The sequence below is a fragment of the Trichosurus vulpecula genome, chromosome 9 (genome assembly GCF_011100635.1).
Source record: "Trichosurus vulpecula isolate mTriVul1 chromosome 9, mTriVul1.pri, whole genome shotgun sequence".
Lineage (NCBI taxonomy): Eukaryota > Metazoa > Chordata > Mammalia > Diprotodontia > Phalangeridae > Trichosurus > Trichosurus vulpecula.
This window is the reverse complement of record NC_050581.1, coordinates 181613077-181628486: the sequence shown is the minus strand read 5'-3', so window position 1 is coordinate 181628486 and position 15410 is coordinate 181613077. Positions and strand designations below refer to the sequence as shown.

The window sequence follows — 15410 nt, the reverse complement described above, 5'->3', positions numbered from 1 at the left end:
GAGGTCGTGTTGTCTGCCAATAGCAAAGATCACAACTTCTTCCACGACTTAGTCTTTGAGAGTTGTTGTAGCTGAAAAATGTAATCAACCTGTAGCTTACCCTAGTGATCATAGGATCGGAACTCTGGGAGGGGCCTGAGAGGCTATAGAGTCCAACTCCTTAATTATATAGAAGAAGGAACTGAAACCTAGGGAAGTTGACTTTTCCTGAAATCAAGGGAGTATTTTAAAAAATAATTAATTAGTTTATTTTTAGTTTTCAACATTCACTTCCATAAGATTTTGAGTTTTAAATTTTCTTCCCCTCTCTTTCCGCCCTCCTCCTCAAGATGGCATGCAGTCTGATATAGGTTCTACTTTTACATTCATATTAAACATATTTTCACATTAGTCGTGATGTAAAGAAGAATTAGAACTAATTGGAGGAACTGTGAAAAAGAAGGAACAAAACAGAATGATGAAAGAAAAGGCAAACAAATAGTATACTTCCATAAGCATTCAGACTCCATAGTTCTTTCTCTGGATGTGGGTGGCATTTTTTATCATGAGTCTTTTAGATTTGTCTTAGGTCCTTGCATTGCTGAGAAGAGCTAAGTCTGTCAAAGTCAGTCATTGCATAATGTTACTATGTACAATGTTCTCCTGGCCTCAGTTCATATGAGTCCAGGTTTTTCTGAAGTCCACCTGCTCATCATTTCTTATGGAATAATAGTATTCCATTACATTCATATGCCACAATTTGTTCAGCCATTCCCCAATTGATGGGTATCCCCTCAATTTCCAATTCCTGTCCACCACAAAGAACTGCTATGAATATTTTTGTACACATGGGTCCTTTTCCCTTTTTTATGATCTCTTTGAGATGTAAAGTCAAGAGAGTATTAAAGGTGAGATCTGAACCCAGGTCTTCTGTCTGAAGGTCAAGTACTCTTTCTAACTGTTCCACAGTGTCTCATCTAGTCATTAGAGTATAGACTAAATAGCACATCACCGACCTTGTACTCAAGCCATTCCAGCTTGGGTGGATCCTGCCACCAAAGTATAGCCTTCAAGAACCAATGGTTGCCCCTGTTGCTCCATAAAGCTTTTAAAGAGGATCCAATTGGAGGTGTACTATGATTACTGGGGAATAAATGAACAGAAGTTTGCTTTTGCAGATAGGTTTGATTTTTTTCTCAGTTATTGAATTTCACACTGTGGCAGAAAAATCATCTGATAGATTTTAATAATGATGATGATGATGCTAATGATTGATGATAATAACCATTAACTGTCTTCTGTGTTCAAGGAACCTGATAACAGTTGGCATTTTCATCATATTTTAAGGTTCGCAAAGCACTTTTTATGTATCATCTCGTAGTGGATCTTCCCATCAACCCTATGTAGGGCATACTCTAGGTATTATTATTTCCATTTTGAAAATGAGTAAATGGAACCTCAGAGTGGTTAAGTGATGTTATTGTCACAAAATCCATGACTCTCCTAACTCCCAAGTCCAGAACTCTGCCCACATGAAACAATTTTGTTTAGAGGAGAGAACTTGATAGCACTCATTAGTAGAATGAGTCAGAGATGTTGAAATCCTTTCTCTGATGTTTGTAACTTCTGTTGCCTTACACAAGTCATTTAACCACTGTGGGCCTCGGTTTCCTCATCTGTAAAATTTGGTGCCTGGATTAACAAGCCTCTGAGATTTTCCCTTAGCTTCCTATCTCTTCTCCGATTACCTAAAAACAAAAACAAACTAAAATATTTGAAATTGTATTGTGAGCAGAATTATAAACCATGCATTTGCTAATTGTTCTTTCTTTGAGTGGTTCAGCATCTAATCTTTTGTCATTAAGGAAACAGTCCTTGGCATAGTTGACCATGTAATAGTGCAGTGGAAAAAATTACTTTTCTTTTTCAGAGCCACTGACACCATCTCTATAGCCTTGGGTGACTTACTTACCTTGTCTGCATCTCAGTTTTCTCATCTGTAAAATGAGGGTGTCTGGTTAGAAGCCGACTAAGGTCTTTTCTATCTCTAGGTCTAGGAGTGTGTGGTGATAATACTAATGAGTAATTCAGGTCATGAGATGCTGAGATGTATATTGTTTTTTTTTTCTTCTTTCTGTCGTTCTCATATTGAATATTCTGTTCTTTGCCTGGATTTTCTTTGATCATGAAAGCACATTTTGTTTCTGTTTGGGTGCATTTTAAAACTATTAGCATATTCATCTGTAGTGTATTTTTTGAGGTAGTGAAAAAACCATTTCCAGTTGGAGTTGGGGCACCTGTGATTTTTGTATTTCTTGTCTCTAGTGCAGTCAGGTGTGAACTAACAACAAAAGAAATTTGCATGTGTAAAGTTGGGATGGGGGCCTCTCACTGTTTTAATATGCAGATGGTAGCCTTGGAAATTGGGCAAAATTATCTTTCATTTGGTTGATTTGATCCATTTTGAGTAGATTTTTTTCCAAGTTGTATAGCAGCATTTCCCTCCTCTAGAGTCAGGAATCTTGAGTTTTCTTATTCTGTACCCGTAGGTAAAATGGTCTGCTCAGCTTGGAGGAAAAGGGTGCCCTGAAAGAGAAAGCTGTGGCTCCAAGTTTTTAGGAATTTTCATCCCCACCTCCACTTTCAAGGAGCAAGAAAATTCCAGGCAGAGCAGTTCAATTGCTTTAAAAAGAGTCAGTCCTTAGAGACAGCAATGGCAACACCCAAAGACCAAAACTTCCAAATGATAGAGGGGTGATAGTCTGGTTTGCCAGTTGGAGTACCCATATAGACAGAATCCTATCCAGATCCTTGAAGTACTGAGATATTTAAAATAGTCAGTTAGCAAGCATTCTCTGTGGACCAGGCACCGGGCTAGGTGCTGGGGACACAATAAATGAAATGGTCCCTTCCCTCGAGGTGCCTACACTCTAGAAAAGGAAACAATATAGACACATAAAAGCATATACAAAACGTATACAGAAAAACATGAAGCGTTATTAATCAGAGCACAAGGATACAAATAGAGGTCTGTAGAAGTAGCTAACATTAAGTGAAAGCTTTCAGGCTTGCAAAATACTTTGCACGTATCATTTCATTTGATTTATACCACATCCCTCTGAGGCAGGTGCTGTTATCACCCTCATTTTACAGCTGAAGGAACTGAGGCCAAGAGAGGTTAAGTGTCTTACTTAGAGTCACACAGCTAGTAAGTCTCTGAGACAGGACTCAAACTAAGATTTTCCTGATTCCACATCTTTCACTTTTTACACTAACACCACCTAGCTGCCATTTACATCACATACACTTTATGGAATGGATGGTTGTTATCAAGAACACATTCTTGATGTTTTATCTGTGCTTTCTTTATCCCGCCTTACAAGTCTTTCCATAGATGGCTAAGAGCCTCCTGGCCCAAGAAAACCCATCCCCAACAATGTCTTGACCTTGCTATACTTTATTGGAAACATCTTCCCACGTGCTCATTCTCTTCCTTGGGCTCCTGCCCTCTTTCCTTTATTTTCCCCAGGAGTGCTTATGTCTCCAGCAGCTAACCTGGATTCAAATCCTGTCTCTGCTACTAACTACCAGTGTGACCCTGGGCAAGTGACTTCTGCTCCCCGGGTCTTGGTTTTCTCAACTGTAAAATGAGAAAGGGGGTGGGACTAGATGACCATGAAAGGTCCCTTCCAGCTCTATACCTGTGATCCCTTGCTTTTTCAGAAATTCTAAGCAGGAATTAATTTTTTTTTATTTTATCTTATGATTAACCTTTTGTGGTTTTGTTTTGTGCTCCTTTCAGCTCTGACAGAGGGCTATGTTGGAGCTCTCCATGAAAACAGGCATGGCAGCTCAGTGCAGATCCGCCGGCGGAAAGCATCTGGAGACCCTTACTGGGCATATTCGGGTAAGTTGAGTCAATGTGACTTCTTTTGTGATCTCACATGTAAAAGAACATGTGTTAAATCAAAACAGAAATATCATAGGGCTTGCTTTTGAGGGGAAAGAAATTTCCTGGGAATGCAATTTCAGGAATTATCATTAACCCTTTATGCTTCTCATAAAGCAGGATTTAAAAGGAGCATTTTTATGTAATTGATTTCTCCTGCTACTCTTTGGAGCTAGGTCTCCCCCACCCCATTCTTCCAACTGGCATTTATCTTTAAAGTGTGGTGGATAATGACTGATTGCCCTAAACTTGTAATTTTCTGGAGGATAAAGATTGTTCTTTTTAATCTTTTCCTTTGCTATAATTTAAAATTAAAGCAGGGGAAAAAAAAGAATGCCTAGCCTTCAGTTTTTAAATGCCTACTTAATATACAGATGTACCAGGCAGTGGAATGTTCTCTAATGCCCTAATAGAAGATATCCAATTTTATTTTCAAATCAGATCATATTGACTGAGTAAATTCTTCCCTGTACTTCATGGTACGATACAAGTTCTTTTCATACTTTTGCTTTAAGATGCTGAGTCCATGAATAAAAGATAGATGGTCTTTAGTGGTTTTTTCCCTTTGCTTAAAATGTTTTTATTTTTATTATTTTTAAGAGAGACACATTTTTAAGGTGGAAGCAAGATGTTAGGAAGTAAGAAGAGCCATTTTTAAGGTGAAAACAAGATGTTAGGAAATACGTTTCTGGGCCATGGTGGTTTTGCACGCCAGAAGTGATGGGTCGATTGTGACTCTTAAAGGCATTTTGTTGTCCAGCAATGTACCTGAAAATTTTATTATAGTTAATTAAAGGGGAAAAATTGCAGGAGGAAGACAAACCGCTTTGGAAATTACCTCGTCACTCCATATTTCAAAGGCCTTATATGAAATGGCTTGGTTGCTGGCCATTAGTCTTGTGAGCAAATCTGCAAATTATGACATGCTGCTGTGTGCACACAGGACCATATTTAATGATCCAGCCAGAACCCAGTGTTTCCATTAGGTAGAGAAGGGAAGGAAAGAAGAAAAGGGATTTATCCCATGCTAATTCTGCTAGATTTATGTCAGTGTAAAATGTATGGGTCTGATCTTTAATTACAGCTTATCTATTGGCTTCTTGCTTCCTTTTGTCTATTGATAAATCTCCTGCTCTTACGGGGAGAATAGCCAATCTGTTTTGTTTGCAAAGAATAGATAGTAGCTCTTCCATCTGCCTGAAGTTCTTCCTGATTGGTGGTATCTAATTAGAAGTCTTTTGTCATTGTTCCTAATAAATGAGGTAAATTGGAAAATGAAGGGGTGTGTGTGTGGAGAGTGAAATATAGTTTTTAAAAAATTATTCCAGATTTGTAGATTCGTCAGTGAGGGGAATCCCAAGCTCTCTACACCAATGCTGATATGCAACTCATCTGTAATTTAGGGTCACTGATAAGTAAGTGACTTGCCTATCCTTCAAACCTACCATTTGCCAGAGCAACTAGCCCTCTGGCCGCTATACTTTCTGCTTCTTTCAGAAATGTGATCTATATTCATACGTTTATAAGCATTGGCTGTCCCACATTCCTGAAATACACTACCTTTTTACCTCCACATCACAGATTTCTCCTCTTCCTTTAAGATTCGGATCAACAATTTTCTTCTGCTTGGAGCCTTTCCCGGAAGCTAGAACCTGTCAAACTTTTGTCATATTTGTATTTAGTGATTTTATCTGTTTGTATTTATTCTCTTTATAATAATGGTGTATGTGTGTGTGTGTGTATGTGTGTATGTGTTTGCGCCCTTGCAAATGAGCAAGGATTCTTAGCTCTTGAACACCCAGTGCCTAGTACATAGGAAGTATTTAATAAGAACTTGGTGATTGTTACAACGAAATATGTGTGTATGTGTGTATTTATGTGAGAGGCAGGATTTGACCTTGGTGTTCTCTAAATGACCCTTGGCAACCACTTATCCTTTCCTTCTTTCTGATACCTCTTTTTAAGACTCTAAGAGGCAGAGCAGTTGCAATCTGGGTCAGTGGAAAGAATTCCCATAAAAGGGAGTTCCCTGTTGCAGTTAGATCACATCTGGCCAACCATAAAAGAAGCATACGCATATCTAGATATACTTATGCAAATATACTATCACGGAATCCCTGATTTTTATCTAAAACTTTCTTGAAGGCCATCTGGTCCAACCCCCTAATTTTGCAGAGGAAAATGAGGACCAGGAGATATTTATACAAAATTAGCTACATATATGTGTCTGTTCTTATACACCTGTGCTTTTATATGTGTGCATTGATACATATGTGTATTTTTATATGCATATGCATGTATATGTACACATACATATGTAAATCTATTCAAAGATACCTGTTATTTTTTTTGCATATTGCCAAGAAACCTGTAGACATGTAATTGTCTTTTGCATTCATGTGGCACAAGTATTTGTAAGGCATAGTTAGAGATAAAGCGCAGTGAGATGCTATAGTGGATAGAGTGCTGGGCTTGAGTCACAAAGATCTGACAAATCCTTCCTCTGATTTTTACTTGACTGTATGATCGTGGACAGTTCACTATACCTCTCATGGCTTCAGTCTCCTCTGTCTTATAGGGTTATTTATATTAAATAAAAGGCTTTGGAAACCTTATGTGCCATATTAATGCTAGATATCATGATCATCATTCATCACTGTAGCATAGTAACAGTGTCCTGGCCCTAAAGTTTGTAGTTGAATTCCACCAGCATCTGAAATCTCATTGCAGGTGATGAGAACTGCTATAGTTTGGGTGATTTTTGTCTTTTATGTGTAGCTGAGCAAAAACCCTCCATGTTGTATTGTTTGAACTTCACGGAATCCAGGTTTGGGATTTGTCTTTGTTCTTAGAGGGGATAATGGGTCCCCTTGAGGTGCTTCCATCATCTTGAGAGGGAATCTCAAGGGAAATCATGCAGAGAACAAGTTGGATCGGCAGAGTATGAGAAAGCAAAAGACCACAGGGAAAGGGGAGGGAAGGGGTGCAATTTGAGGCAGAGAATGAAGGAAGGAAGGAAGGTTTTCTTAGTGCTCTTTCTTCTGCAGATTCAGATCTCCCTTTCCCACCTCTTCTTATATAGAAAAAGATGAAGCCTCTCCTCTTAGACTTCGCGATTCCTTGATTCTGGCTTAGAAAGCCCCAGGGATATAGGCAGACCCCCTGCAGCCTGGGGCCTAGAGCCAAAGAATAAAATTTGCATGAGAGCAGGTGCCTGTGGCTGCTGGTACATAATGGCAGAATGCTGATAGAACTCTGATACCAAACTCCAAAACAGAGAGTCTGCCTCCTTGGGGAAGCTGTTTTGTCAGTCTCCGTTTCACAAAGGATGAGTGGGACACTTTGAATTTGAGGGCAGAGCCTACCCCTTTGGAGCGCCAGCTACTTTTTGAGACAGTGAGGCTGATGGTTTTGGGTTCAAGCCATAGAGCTTTGGATGAAGATAAATAAGGCTGACAATTTCTTTCTGGGCTTGATCCAGTTCATGCCCTGAGTATAGACCTAACAATTGACTTTCACAGCTATATCTCAACATCTGCATTGTGGATGGTTTTCAATTCATGACTTTCCATAAAAATCCTTTATCATCCCAAGAAGATTTTCCCCTTCTTTCCTCCCAGCCTTTTTCATTCTTCGATATGAATTTTGATATAGATATAGCTGTAGAAAAAGTTAGCATCCCTTCTTAGTCTAGGAAAGCTAAGTTGGAATGGTATAGGTTTTGACTGTACAGAGATGATTGGAGGTTATACAGTTTGGATACTGACCTTAGTTTCTAGATTTCAAGGCATAGAGCTAGAGACTCACTCCTCACTGATAGTGTACAAACTGATCTAGGAGATGAAAGCAAATTTCAGCCAACGCTCCCTTAGGCCATTCTGGGATCCATATTGCACAAAATCACTGGGTGTTTCGAAAAGTCCCATCCACATATAACCATGCAGTTCTAAATCTTGGGTTTGGCTAGAGGATGTAGCTGGTTAAGGAGGACTAGTTAGTGTGATTGGGATTAGTTGGTTGATTTTATTCAGCTCATTTCCCAGATATAGACCTAACTACAGGTAGACAAGGGAGCTGGGTGTAGGAGGCCAAGTTGAGGGATTCATCAATCATTACAGACATTTTAAACCTACATTTCTCCCTTTTTCTTCTGGAATAAGGCATCCAGTCTAACCAGGTATGCATAATATCTAAAGGAGTGAAGTTTCTTATTAGAAGACATTCCAGCATTAGATGGGAGGTAGGCTAAATAACCATTGAGATCTAGCATTTCCTGACTATCACATTCATCTGGAAGTTAATGATATAATATCTGCCTTATTGTTATTTCTCCCATTTTTGACCTGTCTTGTTATTTAGAATCTAAGCTCTTTGAGGGCAGGGATTGCTTTACTTTTGTCTGTGTATTCCTAGGGACAAAATCCCAAGGACGAATGAATGAATTAATAACGACTATATTTAAATAATATTATAACAAATATTTAAAATAATAAATGTCAAATTGAATTACACTTTACATGAGTGTATGTTTTGTTCCCCCAAATCATTTGTTAAGTCCTGAAAGTACAAGAACCATACATCCCACAGCTAACTATTCATAGTGTTGCCTATGTCTCCTAGCCCTGACTAGTGTGCCTTGGTTTCTGGTTATACTCATTTCATTTCATAAATGTTGTTGGTAGTATATAGTTGGAGTCATTGGTAAGATTCTGCCTTGAAAGTCCAGACTTACTTAGCAGATAAATTAGTAAACTCCTTTAAATAAAGAGCACCTTGAGTGTATTTAAAATATAATTAAATTTATATGGATTCCATTTGCCTGCAGCTTTTTAGGACTATTGGGATTGCATACCAAAAAAAAACCACCTCTTGCCATTTGAACTAAAAATGTATGGCAACATATAAGTGTGAATTTCATCATCATTAATCTATCATATCTCCACCTGGGGAATATTTCCTTCCGGCCAGGAAATCCTGCTTGATAACTTAATTACTTTGTAGGCCTTTGCTCTAAAGTTTGGGAGTCTTGATGGCAAAAGGTGGGACTCTTGGTCAGTGTAGACATGACCAATTTGCTAATAATTGATCTAATAACTTTGCTTACCTTGTGGCATGACCAAGCTACTATATGACTTTTTGCCTTTTTAATTGACCACAGCGAGATATATAGAGCCAAATTCTGTCTTTTTGTTTAATAAAATTTTAATATATCACATTCCTTTGTATAGGTATGATTTTGTTTTAAACTCAAAATTTGTGATGTATTTGTATCTTCAGCACCTAGTACAATTCCTGGTACATAGTAGGCACTAAAATGTTTGTTGATTAAGCAAATATATAGGATGGGGGCGGGGAGGCATGTGGAACATAATGATCACACAGGCCTTTTTTTTTTTTTTTGGAAAGAAACATTTGCCACCATATGCTCAAGGTCTCTTCAGTGATTCTTAGAACTGTTTAGAATTTTTTTTTTCCTCCTGCCGGAATTCATTTTCTATACATTTGAGAATATTTTCATTTCATTAAATTTCATTATACTCTCTGCAGTAGGTTCTAAAGTTTTTTGGCATCCGTTCTCCAGAGGATGTATGCACAAGTGTTACAAATGTTAATGGACTCTAATGTGCTTAGCAGGAGGCGCTGAATATGCCCCTTAGGGTCCTGGTGACCCTTGGAAAAACCTATTAGGAAGATGAAATAGTTCTCTTTGCTACATGCATAGCAAGTGATACATCAGCAAACACAATTAGGACTGGTACTATGGAAGGGGCATTTTAAACATGGAAAATGTTAGCCATGGGCTCTGACTATTGAGCTTTCTTTCAAAACAGCTGTTTGGAGTTCTGTGTGATATTTATCAAGGTTCTAAGAAAGAAAAGCCTAAAGAGAATGAAAAACTTGATCATATATCCCCTCTGGTTTTCGGGTTCCATCCCCTACTTTGTCGGTTTTTGAGGAGAATGCTTTTTCATCGAGGTTTGTAATTTTATAGAATACTGAACCACACTGAAATTAATGACTAGTTGTTGGCTGGGGTAGAAAGAGCATCAGGATTTATTGAGCTATGTAGTAAATATCGACCCACTAAGAGATGAAAGTTCGCTATTGATTTGGACATGAAATACATTTTGATATTTTGTGATTTGTAAGTATGTTTGCTTGTGTTCGCACATACGTATGCACATACATATATTCTGTGTGCCTGTATATCATGTTTCTACAATTTGCAATTATATTCGTTATTAAACACACATGTACAGTATATGATTTTGGTATGATTGTTACATGGATATGCATGTGTGTATATCTAGATATTGTTTATTAATTACATACAGGTACTCTGCCTGTCTCTTTGTCTCAGTCTGTCTCCACACACAGAAGAACTAAGACTTTTGGAATACTGTCTGTGTGTATACGTATGTATATATGCAGATCTGTATATGTGTATTTAAAAAAAATATATATATATATATATATATACACACATATATTCTCTCACACACACTTGCACACAGTTGTATGTATATACATACATACACACACAGATAGACAGACAGATAGGCAGAGAGATAGATAGATAGATAGATAGATAGATAGATAGATAGATAGATAGGTAGGTAGGTAGATGAATGCATTTCTTAACTTAGAGCTGAAAGGATCTTTAGACGTCATGTTTAGGCTGACCCTTTCTCATATTGGAGAATTGTATGATTGTGATCAGGGAAGATAGCCTGAGACCCAGCTGTGAAACAATGTCCTTTTTGTATCCCCATTGTTTAGTACAGTGCCTGTTACCTCGTAGGTGCTTAATAAATGTTTATTGACTGCCTGCCTGACCGGGTAAGCATCCATCTATATATTATACATGTGTGTATATACATGCGTATACATATATACACATATACATACAATATATACACATATATACCCACATATATGTATGTATACACACATATTTATTATACAATGTTTATAGATGTCCAGATGTTTCAAACCAACGTTGGTCCTTATATCAACCCCCACACTTCCCTCATGCTTTTTGCACAGTCATCTCTCAAGTATTTTTTGTTCTGTTGCCTCAGGGCCCTTCTCTTTACTGATAAACTAATTTAAAAGACCATAATCTAGTTTTTAGAAAAAGCTATAGTTTGTTTTAAAACTATACAATTTCTTTGGCCTAATGGTTTTGAAAAGGACTCAGAAAAAGGTCTCTAGGGCCTTTGGATGATTCTCTCCAGTACTAAAGGCAGAAGATGGAGGAGAGGTGTTGTATAAGATGGGATGGTGTGGGTTGGCTTTGATCTGCTTTATTGGAGGTAGTACCTGTGTCTGGGAGGTCATCAGTCCATTGAAACCTTGAGGTATAAAGCCTTTGACATCTGAAGAGAGGTAGCAGATGGTTCTTTATGAAGTGTCTCTGGTTTGAAAATGGAGAATAAACTCTCCTTCATTTCTGAGGTGAAGCTGGTTTGGAGGATGCTTGTTACTTATATGTCTTCAATTTGACTATGTCTTTTGGGAGTCCAGGGAGTGGCTTCTAGGTAGGGATCCTTTAGCAGGCGAACAAAAAGGACTTTGCCAAGAGAAACCAACTCTTATTTCCATTTATCAAGGGAAAGTTTTAGTCCATGGAGCGCTGTATGGAAGGGGGAAAGGAAGTGCTGTTAAGGAGGTAATTAGCATGTTTCCACTGCTAGCAGCTGGAAGGGGTTGGGTACAGACTGGGCCAGCAGGTGTGAAGAGGCCTGAGAGCCAGCGGCCCTTTAGGGGAGAGCTAATGGCTTTCCTCCAAGTTGAAAGGAAGGCAGAAGGATAAGTAAGCAGACTGGGGTCACAGTGAAATTTAATGACAGGGTTACTTAATGAGAATCCTCGAATGGAAGTTTCTTTTAACCTTTGCTCTCATTGGAGTATCTCATTTTTATAAGTAGAATTCAGAGGTTGAATACTTTCTTTACTTTTTATTCTTTTTATTGAATCAAGATCTCCGGGGAGGGCAATGGGCTTTAATAGAGAGACCATTAGATTAGAGTCTGACAACGTGGGATCAAGCCAGTCAATCATTCATTTAACAAGCATTTATAAAGAGCCTACTATGCGCTAGATGCTGACTTAGGCTTTGGGGATACAATGACAGGCAATCAAAAAACATTTGTTAACTATTTACTATGTACCAGGCACTGTGCCAGATACTGGATATACAAAGACAATTTACACGGATGTGTTAAGTGCCTACTATGTTGTAGGCACTGTACTAGTCCATGGAGTAAAAAGATAGGCAATCATTTTATTAAATGCCTACCATGTGGCAGGGTTACAAAATGAAATGATCCCTTCCTTCAAGGAGCTAAAAATCTATGGTGGTAGTTGTGATGGAGAGGATATATATATATATATATATATATATATATATATATATATATACACACACACACACACACACACACACACACACACGTACATACATGTGTATATATGTATACATACACATTTCTCTGTGTATGTATATAGGTATACGTGTGTGCATGTCTATATATATATACACATATACGTACACATGTGTATATGTCTATATACATATATATTTAAAATACAAAGTTAGAGGTGTGTGTGACTACCAGCGGCTAATAGCTATGATGATCAGAAAAAGGTTTTCACATCATTCCTTACATCCTTAGGGCTTAGCACAGTGCCTGGCACATAGTAGGTATTAATGAATGCTTTTAACTATAGGAGGTGATATTTGAGCTGAGCTCAGGAAGAGAATAGAGATTCTCAAAGGCACAGGTGGAGAGGCATATGGGGTTTGTGGGCATCCCCACTCCTTCTGCTACTCACTTGTTTTGTCACCTTGGACAAACTTCTTTACTTCCCTGGACTTTTCTTCTTCCTGGGAGATAGGGGGATGCACTAGATTTTTTCTAGGTGTCCCAGCCATCTCTGATGTTCTCTTGTCTAGGGGTATCCACCAGCAAGATGGACACAATTGAGACAGGCAGACAGGATAGCTGTCACAGGCCAGAGAGAACTTTATTCACCTCCCACTAGGGTCTGTAATGTGCTTGTGTTCTTAGCTCCTTGAACTATACAAGTTTTTCCTTGATTTCTTTTCTCTTTTCTATAATATACCTTTGAGGCAGAGAAAATACACTGTCTATGCTACTGGAGACTTAGAGATCTGGTGGCTAGATGTTCTCTTGATTAGAAAAAGTGAGATTGAGTAGAAGTGCCAATTCAGGAAGCCATGTTCAATAAATTTTCTAAGTCATCTCTGTCTCATGGGAAGAGTGGACAAAATGAAAGTTTACAAAATATGAGGCTGGCTTTTCTGGAAACTTCATGGAATGTCTGTGTACACAAGGGAATCATTGAATTTTCCAGTTTTCTTCGGCTTCATTTTCCAGTATTAGCTTGTCCTCCATGCCCAAAGCCCTTTCCTGGATGCCCAGGAGAGCATATTTTCTCGAAGCAGGAAATGAAAGCCATTAGCATGTTCTGTATTGATGTGGCACTCTGAACTTTTTAACAGGAAAATAAAGGATGAGTGGCTGCTGTGTTGTTTGAAGAGCATCAGCAAGATGAGAAGGACCTGTAGGTAATGTGTAAGTGTCTCTGGTGCACACTGTGCTAATGGCCACATTTCCTCTTGATGGTTACCAGGTCCACCGTCCACACTTTGCGCTCATGGGGTCATTTTGACACTTTCCAAAGGTCCTGTTGCTCATCTGTCCTTCCACCAGCTCCTAATGAGCTCACTTCTGACATGCCATTCACATCCAGATTGCCCTTTGTCTCACCATGGAGTAGGGTGTGAAAAGGAAGCCTCAACACTTGTGCCAATCTTCCCATGGACATGCTGGGCAGGAAAGCAGCATTGAAAGTTGGCTTCCCATTGTCCTGCAAACAGGCCAGCACTTGGGCATTCTTGAAGGCTTTTATATTCCCCCGATACCCTCAGAAATCGTTTCCCCTTAGAGCCTATTTAGCTCCAGGGAATTGGCTGTTTTGATTTCCATGGTTTTGAAACATGATGAACCACATGGGGATTAATGAGATGAAAATAATTCTAGAAAGAAACATTCCTATTCATATTTTAAATGAAAATCATCCTTCAGAACCTTCATGCCTTGGCTAAAAAACCCTGCCACTTACAATGTAAATAATGTCCGGAAATCTTCCAAAGCGTAGGGTGGAAGAATGGCCACAGTTCATCTCGTGAAGGTAATGTGCATCCGAGAGCCTAAGAATTGCCAAAATCATTAGCCAGGCCCTTGGCTGAAATTTTAGTTCAGAGACAAGTCCAGAACCAGGTTAGCAGGGAATGGTATTTGGAGTGTAAATAATATTAGGAATTCAAGAAAGTTTGTAGTCGTCTTTCTAGACAGGGAAGTGGAAGCTGAAAGTTTTGCAAGCGAAAGAAAGAGGGGAAAGGAAGAGAGATAGGAGAGAAAGAGAGAGATAAAGAAACCAACAGATGGAGCGAGACAAAAAGAGAGAGGGAGGGAGGTAGACTGTGATGGCAAGCAAAGTGGGACTTTTTGTTGTCTTTTGTTTTGGAGTGCTTCTCAGCACTAAGGCAATCAAGTGCCTTTGATTGAGTCTTGCCTTTGTTTGTAGGAAGGCCCACATCCTTTTCCTAGTTAGGTCGAGAGAGGTGTGAAACCCTCCAGAGGTGTGAAGCACTCTGATCCTGAAGAAGTGTATATATACTGTGAGATTAGCATTTTATTTGGGGGTCACTCCCTGGAAGAATGTCGTGTGATTTGACCAGAAGAAACTCTGGGTACTAGCCATTGGAGCTCCCCTGGCTTTGAAAATCCAGATGTTGGTGCCTCTCTCTCTGGTAACTATTGTGATTTGGTCAGACAGATAAGAGGGCTGTCTGTTTATCTCTCTGTGTTATTTGCTCTGTTTATATAATTTCTGCTTGTAATTTCTCTTTGTATTTTCTCTGAAGTTCAGAATGCTGGCTTTTCCTCCTGAACTAAGTGAATGATATGTGTATGTTTGATTAAAGTGAGATTGTAAACCCCTTAAAGTTGCTTTCCTTAGAAAAGCAGATCAAAGAAGCTGTGCTAGCAGCCCTCCTGTGTGCTGGTGTTGGTCTTACACCTCCACAGCAGCTGCTAGCAACATTGTTATTACAGAGATAGACAGTAAAAGAGAGGAAGCAGGAAAGACAGAAGGAGAGAAAGATAAAAAGAAGAGATTGAGATAGGGAAGAGACAGATAGGAGATAGGTAGAGAGAGGGAAAAGACAGAGAGATAGGAGAACAAGCTAGATGGAGAGAGAGATAGAGGAAGAGGGAAGAACAGAGAAAGACAGGAGAAAATGACACAGAGAGAAAGAGGAAGAGAAACATGAGAAAGGGGAAGAGAAACATAAGAAAGATGAAGAGAGGGAGAGACAGAGAGAGACACCTAGAGGGGAAGAGAGTCAGATAGGCACAGAGAGACAGCCAACTGGAGAGAGAATTCCAGG

General features: G+C 38.9%; 1 protein-coding gene across 2 annotated transcripts in view; it reads left to right on the top strand.

Annotated features, from left to right (window-relative positions):
• Positions 1 to 15410, top strand: part of PTPRG (protein tyrosine phosphatase receptor type G) — an 813122-nt gene that overhangs the window by 176347 nt on the left and 621365 nt on the right. For both annotated transcript variants that reach the window (XM_036737740.1, XM_036737741.1), the window contains exon 2: positions 3782 to 3886. In XM_036737740.1, the coding sequence (XP_036593635.1) occupies positions 3782 to 3886 (105 nt within the window). The remainder of the gene's footprint in view (positions 1 to 3781; positions 3887 to 15410) is intronic.